Genomic DNA, 8,512 nt, shown 5'->3' with positions numbered 1-8,512 from the left:
GAATGTTGCATTCTTCACCCTTTAGAACAGATGTAAGAATATTTATCAAGAAAACTATTTTAAAGGTCCTGAAATATCAATTGAGGAATATCCTATATCATCTTCAGTGAACCATATACTGCACTTAGGAGTTAACTGTTAAATCTGGACACACTAACCCACACACAACACATATGTGTACAAGATTCAGTCTGAAACTGAAAACATCTTTTGACCATGAATGCAATTGGGAAAAAGCCAAAGCAAAACCTTCTTGATAATAAATGACAGCTTGGGCAGGAACTTTGTACTGAAAGTCAATGCACTGCCCGCCTTTCCTTCTCTTTTAGGATTAGATTCATTTTGAAGATTCCTAGCCAGTAGGTCGGGGTAATCAGATAACTAGGTAGTCCATTTTCATCCCGTTTATTTTCTTTCTCTTTAACCCATAAGTTCTTTCAGAGCCTCGTCCATAAAACAAATTTGTCAGAAGCCTGTTCCCATCTTTTGGGGGTGTCTTTTTCCACAATGCGTACCAGACACGCCTGCATTCCTGCACTACAAAGTTGGCCACATCTGCCTCGTCAGATTGCCTTTCATGGACGTACTGTCTCACATCTCCATAGGACAGAATGACCACTGATTCGAAGAGGTTTAGCAGGATACAATTCATAATAAAGACAAAGGATGCCAGGTAGATGCCACCAATAACCTTGTTGTAAGCAAACTCTGTGTCTCTGAAGTCCCCTGTGTAGTAAGACACAATGGTCTGTGCTGCATGGAGCAAGGTATTGAAACTGCTGTCAAACTGTCCAAAGAGCAGATGGCCAAATGACATAAAAATAAGGGAGTAAACTACCATTATTAGAGCCAGGGAAAAGATAACAGGGAAGGCGACAGTAATGGCCTTCTGAGCTAAGCGCACGTCATAAAGGAACCGTGTGTACTTGAGCAACTTCAATATGGCTGCCATAATTAGGAACCCAACATTGAACCTGAGGAGCTGATCCAAGGCGGAAATAACGTGAAAAGCAACGAAGGTGGTTGGATTCTCCTTGTAGAACCTTAGCATAAAATGTGACAATATAAACTTGGCCACATAAAGGATTATGGCCATCAGCAGCAGCACCGTCATCACCAAGCAGGTAATGTTACTGGGTGTCTGGAAGTACATGTAACCTTTCCGTTTTATTTTCATATATTCGTCTATGGTAAATATGAAGAAGAGGAGGATGAAGAGGGCACTGATAACCTTCCACTTCGTTTCCCCCCTTTCAAAGAGCCTGAGGGAAAAGGATTTCACCACCAACCTCTTGTTGACCACACCAAGAGGGCCTGTCTCCAAAATGAGTGAGATGGTACAGAGTAAGTCAACGTTTGCGTTGTAGATGGTGGTTTCAATGATGATGGCCCATGTGCTCCTGTCCACCCAATTACTGTTCTGGAGGTCCAAAAGTCTCACTATTGAGGTCTGCAAGTTTGATGGGATAAAGTAGAGTGAGTAACCCCCGAGTGGGTACACCTGATATGTCCCACGAGAGTTGTAAAACCAAGGGGAGTATATCGTTTCATAGACCCACCCTGTGTAGTCTAACGGGTCCTTCACTGGGACACTTTCAACGGGAAGCTTCCAGGAGCCATTGTAATCCTTGGTGTCCTGTTGTTGGATATCAAACAAAGGTCGACAACGCTGCTTGCCCAGGATGAACAGAATGCTGCCCTTCGCAAAGCAATCCACCGACGCTTCTTTGGATCTGATCTGGCGCATCCTTGGCAGTCCCAGAATGATGGAGCTGGTGTCAAACAGAAAGGCTGGACTTGAGTCTTGGTGAATTAGGGGCAAGAAAGTGATGCTCATCCAGGTGTAGAACTCTTGTACTGTGTTAAACTGCTCAAGGTTCTGGGAGAATTTATCCTGAACGATCTTGTTGTAATGGTAAGCGTTGTGGTAATCCGTGTAGCACACTGAGTGGAAGATGAGTGCCAGGAAAACCAGGTGAATAAAGACATTCCTGCAGAGCACAAATGCACGGTGTCTGGTGGTTCCTTTTCTCTTGGCCAATATCAGCTCATCACCCTCCAGCGGCCGGTATTGCTTCCTGGCCTTGGCTTCTGGCCGGGAGCAGCTCTCAGGAAGCTGCTCTATCCTGACCTCCAGCACCTGAATCCTTGTGGGCCAGTCCACATCCCGGACACGTCGGCTTCTCAAAGCAAAGAGGGTAGCGAAGGCCATGATGGTCAGAGGCTGGAGTAGGAAGACACTCTGGAGGAAGGAAAGGCTCGAGGCCATGAGCCACAACCAGGAGGTCTCAACACCATATGAAAGCCCGTACAGTATTATAAATACTGCTGACACAGCTGACAGTAGGCACACAATACACCAAGCCAGGCACAAGAGACACCGAGACAGCGCGACGCTTGGCTGCTTTTTCGGGACTATATTTTTGGAGGATTGGGCAGATGTGCCTTTCATCTTCTTGTGTCTTCCAACTTGACGAGGCTTTCCCATTGGTTTGGCTTTCATTATAGCTGGAGTCTTGCTTCCATCCACTTCCTCGACACTCTCCTCTGGGCTAATCTGGTCGGCGACAGACTGCGGCATTGTACAGTTCTTGTTCCCTTTGGCAGAGGGCTCTTGGGTGTTCTCCACGCCTGCGATGAAGGATAAACGATTGTAATGCTCGTCGTCTGCTGTGTCTGCCACTTTCTTGGGACTTTCCTCAACCTCACTGGTCGGTTCATCCATCAGGTACCAGTGCTTCAACCTCTCCCTCAGATTATGTGGCTTTCCGTCAATGTCTTGACCTGCGTTTGGTTCTTCTCCTTCTATCGTCAAGGAGACATCTTTCCTTTGCGCATATATAAACAGACTGGATATTAATATTTCCACCGGCACCATCACCAATGCACTTTCAACTCCAATCACCAAAGATGTAAATATTCTGCGCCCAAAGTCTTTGTGTGGTTCTTTTTGGAAGAGCGTTATGCTGCACAGCAAGCTGCACAGCAGCATGGTCAGGCAGCAAGACAACCTCTGAATTCTGGTGAAGGACTGGTCAATATCGAAGGCGAAGACAGAAAACCATAAATGCTCTTTCTCAATCTTGCTGGACGTTTCAATGAAGAAGACATCCCGCCTCCTCAGCAGGGTGCCAGAGTCAGTGGCCGGGAATGTCCTGTGCAACAGGCCATCCTCTTTCCTGGTAGCTAGCCACTTTCTACAGAAGAAGTACCAGAGCTGCCTGGTCAGCACATTTTGCACTTTAACCCTGCTGAGGTACCAAGAGGGTGAGGGTCCCATGTTATTGTGCCAGACCTTGATGAAGGTGAGGTCCCCTAGATCATCCTTGGTGGTGAGGAGGAAGGTATCTATGCTATTTCTTCTCAATGTCCGATAGTCCGGATGGTGGAGAAGGTGAGCGTCGCTCTCCAGAGAGGTGCTGACCAGGGTCAGAAAAACATCAGCACTGGTCCCAGCATCATATCGGCCCCCTGTGTAAAGGGTCACCAAGTAGTACGCGGTATCGCAGCGGTGGTTGTCAGGAAGAATGATTATTTGTTTCTTGTCGCTCTCCCGTTTTCTCCACGCCCAGCAGACCAGGAGGCAGTAGATGAGCAAAATGGTCAGAACTGTCAGTAGCGTCACCAGATTTCTCGGCAAGGTCTCAATCAGGTCCCCAATCTCAAACAGATCGATGATATCGGGCAGCACCAAAATATTGGCAGTCAGGAACCAGGGGAACGTTAGGCTCACCTGCCGCTTGGTGATGTTACTGGGGACAGTCTTGCAGATACAGTGCACTTTCTTGCCACCTGTCAGAGGACCCGTTGTGCAGGAGGACGAATCCCAATTGTCAGATATCCCTTGGAAGGTCAAACAGCTTGCGACGAAAACAGAGACAATGACCCCCGACTTAATAATTGGGAAAGCTGTTGGGGTCTCGGTCTGAATAACAACGGTGATAAATCTGCTGCCCTTTGGGTCAGTCGCATTCTTCTGGAACAGGCTGGTTGGGATTCTGAAGATGTAGGGGTCCTGCTCATGTAAGCTTTTGAAGAACGGTGGGCCTACAACACACGCTGGGACTGTATGTTGCTGAGCCGGAGCATGATCGGCAGAATAGTTCCCCGAGTAGATGCTCACTGTGAAGACATAGCTCAGATCTACAATTAACTGCAGAAAGACTTCTTGAGCTGAGGTGGAGTTTATTTTCATCTTGAAACGCCCTCTGATCATGGCCTTTAGCTTGGAGTCTCTGGCCATTTTGACGCGTTGGGAGGACACCAAGTCTCTCCTGGGCAGGAATGTCTCTATTTGTTTGGGGACCAAGTTGCGCACCGCGCCACTGCCGTCCAGGGTGGACATGTGGAAGCCAGTCACATCTGTGGCCCTTTCAGCCGCTTTGCCAAGCCACGGCAAGGGGTTCTCATCAAACGTGTACATCACCGAGGTCACGGGCTGGGTGGCTCCTGTCATGCCCCCATCCTCGGCCAGCATCGGGTAAACGCAGTTGACACAGTTCAGGTCGGACAGATAGGAATCCTCAAGTTTGCGTTTCTCAGTTTTCCTCACCATAATTTCCCATTGCCGGGTCTGCATCCACGTATCTCTTTGTCCCGGCACTTTGCTGTGAGATATCGCCTCCGTCAAAGTCCTCAAGGCGGGGAAGATGCCAATGGGCACCTGCTGCTGGTCTGGGGACAGGGGGAAGCCGTCCTCTGTGCCCTGGGCTGGGAAATCGGAGGTAAAGGCGGCCACCACATTGGAGGCGGCAGTGAGAATGCTGCAGGAGAGTAGCTCGGCGCTCTCCGAGCTGACCACTGCCCCTGTGGTGTAGTTCAGCAGCACCGTCGAAAGCTCCAACAGCTTTGTGGCACCCAGGCGTTGGGCATGCTCGTTCACCTCCTCTGACTTTTGCGCTGCTTCGAAGATTGAGGCGGATATTTGATTGATAAGCTTGGGCGATGTGACGGGAATGCTGGCGGAGACATTGAATAGAGTTTCGCGGAGTTTATCGACCCTGGCCGTGTCCGTGCCGCTGAAACTGTTGGCATTCAGCACGGAAGCAACTTCATACAGCAGCTGGTTGGCCTTCACATAGTCGGTCCCGTGGAGCAGGGTTGTCAGAAGCGCCGCCTTCCCTTCAACAAAACTAAAGAGCTTGTTCACCTTGGACCTTAAAGCCACGTCAACTGGGTGATCATACACTCTGACCTTCAAGTTCACCCTGGTGAAGGCACCATGGCGATCAGAAACTAGAACTGCAACCACCAACAGGTGACGGCCTGAGGTGCTCCCCACTGGAAGCAGAAATCGCGAAGAGTTGGGTCTGTATCCGAAATATACAATCGTTCCCAGAAGGACCGTCTTCAGACTGTCTATGTGGCCAGTTGGGTAGTAGGTTAGTGCTATCGCCTTGTACTGCAGGGGCATATCTCGGTCCTCGAACTTCAAACATACCAAGGTGAATTGTGTCTCAAGGGCCCATCCAAGTTTGGGGTGGATAGCGCAGCGACCTATCTTTGGAGGTAAGTTGATGAGGAAGGGGTACTTGGTGAGGCTAAAGGAGTCGTTGGAGGTGGTTATTTTCAGTTCAAGTATATACTGCCCCTCAGCGAATTTTATGAAGGCCAAGGGGTTGAATGACACGTAAGACAGAGAGTTGCCCGTCAGGCTTTCAGAAGACCAGTCGAAATTGATTTCAGAAAGCGAGCCGGCTGCAAACAGGCCCCACTGATACCTCAGCTGGCTGGAGTCCGGGCAACCGGGGCAGCTCCCGTTCGAGATAAAGCGATCGGTTGGTATCAGGGTTGTCTCGCAGTTCTCAATGCAAATGATTAACGCCGACGGCACAAAGCCGGGCAACACCCAAATGGTTTGGTCAAAGTAACTGGTTCTTGTGTCTTTCTCAACTCGCACTCGGAAATAGATGTTCCTTCTGACACTCAGAGTGTGAGGTGGGATGTCCAAGATTTCGGGTGTCGAGGAGTTCCACTGCAGTGTAGGGTTCCCAGGGTGGCAGTACTGGTTGTGGGAGAGAGTCATTGTGTTATAGTCCGAGTATTTCATTGTGCAGTACCAGGAGAAGGTCAGCCCGAGGTGTGGATCGAGCGAGTCCGGGTCAGCACTCGGAGTAGCGTCCAGTATGACCGTGTCCTCCAGGCTCACTGTCCTGTAGGAGCCCCCCAAGATCACTGCTACCAGCTGGCTCTTGGTCACCTCCACCAAGGCTTGGCGTGAATTGTTGAGGTAGGGCAGTTTGGGGTCTGTGGTGGTCATGCTCACGTTGAAGATGAAGAGATAGAGGCCGTAGTCCAGGCTGAAGGCGGGGAGGTGCAGGGTCGCGGTGTTGGTCTGGACACTAGGCGGAAGCGGCACAATGTTGGCCAAGTCCGGCTGGGCAGTAACATCCGCCACCGTGTACACCTTCCAGGAGAGAGTCACCGAGTCAATACTGTCGCATTGTAAGCCAGCTTCGCCATACACAACCAGAGGGGCGCTCCGGGCGGTGCGGATGGTGGTGTCGGGAGGAGGGGGTTGGTCTATGGTGGGTGAGGGCAGTTTGCAGCTGTCCAGGTCACAGAACAGCACCGTGTCCACGGGAGTGAAGCTGTAAGTTCCGATATTGGCCCGCAAACCGACCAGCATCTCACCAGGGGTCAAGCACCTCACCTTGACCAAGAAGCCTGAGAACTGCCTGGGGTCAAAGGGCAGCTGGACGTCCGGGATGTAGCGTTGTGCATCCACAACCATGGTGTTGTAACCGTGCAAGGTGACCGTGGTGCCCAGGGTCAGCTGGAAGAGCCAGGCAGGGTGCAGGGCGGGGTGCTGAGGGGGCAGAAACCACACCACATCCACCTGTTGCCCCAAATACACCGGGCTACTGTTAAACAGCGACACACTCACGTTCAGGTCCTGTAGGGAGCTGTAAATGGTGGCTCTGAGGTTGAGGTAGAGCTGGACGGTGAGCGAGTAGTGGCCAGGACTGGTGTAATTGAGCAGGAAGACATGGCTGATCTCCTTGTCACTGAGCAGGAGGAAGTGGCTGTGGCTGCCCGCAGGGCCATCTATCCGAGAATAGTAGAGCTGCTTGCTGGAGCTGATGTAGTACACGCCTGTCCCTTGCGCCGCGGCGTTGGGGGTCAGTTTGACTAAGGTGCCGTGGTGCACGAAGCTGAACTCCTGGTTGAAGAAGGTGACTGTGGCGGTGGCCGCCCGGAAGATGGTGTGGTTCACCACCAGCAGGAGCTGGGTGATACAGTCGCTAGCACGCGGCCAGGTACAGGCGGCCAGAGCCGTGCCAAAGGCGTTGGGGTGGTAGGTCAGAGTCCAGGCGGTCCGGCCGACCGGCCGGGCGCCCAGCTGGTAGGAGATAACGCTACCCTCTGTCGCCAGTCTCCAGGACACGATCAGCCTTTGGGTAAGCCGGAGGGGAGCAGTTTCGGCTCTCAGCAGGAGCAGCATGACCGGCTTCACCTGGAAGAAGATCTGCTGCGAGGACCTGGGGCCCCTGGTCACATCCAGGGTGCAGAAGTAGTCGCCAACCTGAGTATACTGCACGGTGATCAGGTATTGATAACCCGGGGTACACTCGGCCTCTTTCCCCTCCGGGAAACTCGCACTCTCTATCTGGGCCAGCTGCTCCCCGGTCCGCGAGCTGGAGGCAGGGGTACCTCCAGGACAGCTCACCGAGTAGGTCCACTCCGAGGTCTGCAGGTTGGCACACCAGGCCAGCTGCACGTCCTGGTGGGCGATCAGGTGGGAGCTCAGGGTGAAGAAAAGCAGGTCCAGGTTGGCCGTGTGGATGGTCACATTCTGGTACAGGCAGTCGGGGCATGTGTAGGACAGGGTGATGGGGGTATCCATGGGCACTCCCACCAGGTCCTGCGTCCCTGCCCACTGGGTAGCTGTGGCTTCCACGGTCTCGTTGATGAACCATGTGAGAGTGGGGGCGGCCCCCGAGGTGTCGGTGCCCGGGCTGGGTCCGTACGTCAGCTGGAGAGGCGATTGCCACAGGCAGGTATAGCGCAGTGGCGAGTTGAGGCGGTGAATCTCCTTGGAGGTGCAGTTGAGGGTGATGGGGGGCGGTAGCGCCTGGAGGGTCGCGACCCCCAGCAGGAGCCAGAGTGCGAGCATGGCAGAGCGGACAGGGGCTCCGGACAGGGTCTGAGCGGTTGGACAGTGACCGGTACAGTTTGAAGGGAGCCGTGAGCTTGTGCCGAGCTCCCGCCCCGGGTTCTGTGACACCACAATTCCAGTCCCGAGACTCAACTCCCGGCGGGGACACATCGTTCGAGCTCCGCATCTCCCTGGGGCTTTGGGACAGCCAATGGCCAGGCCCGCTCAAACACACACTCACACCAAACACACTCACATTTAGACACACAAACTCACACTCACACTTAGACACACAAACTCACACCAAACACACTCACACTTAGACACACAAACTCACACCAAACACACTCACACTGACACACACACTCACACTCAGATACAGTCACACTTAGACACAAACTCACATACACACCA

General features: G+C 52.3%; 1 protein-coding gene across 1 annotated transcript; it reads right to left on the bottom strand.

The window, feature by feature from the left end:
• Positions 1 to 373: 373 nt before the first annotated feature.
• Positions 374 to 8,269, bottom strand: LOC139281565 (polycystin family receptor for egg jelly-like). The gene has a single exon (XM_070901725.1). The coding sequence runs from the start codon at positions 8,267 to 8,269 to the stop codon at positions 374 to 376; it is 7,896 nt and encodes a 2,631-aa protein (XP_070757826.1).
• Positions 8,270 to 8,512: the final 243 nt, after the last annotated feature.

The sequence above is a fragment of the Pristiophorus japonicus genome, chromosome 15, assembly GCF_044704955.1.
Source record: "Pristiophorus japonicus isolate sPriJap1 chromosome 15, sPriJap1.hap1, whole genome shotgun sequence".
Taxonomy (NCBI): Eukaryota; Metazoa; Chordata; class Chondrichthyes; family Pristiophoridae; genus Pristiophorus; species Pristiophorus japonicus.
Note: the sequence above shows the minus strand (reverse complement) of the source record. Positions and strands in the feature narration are given on the sequence as shown.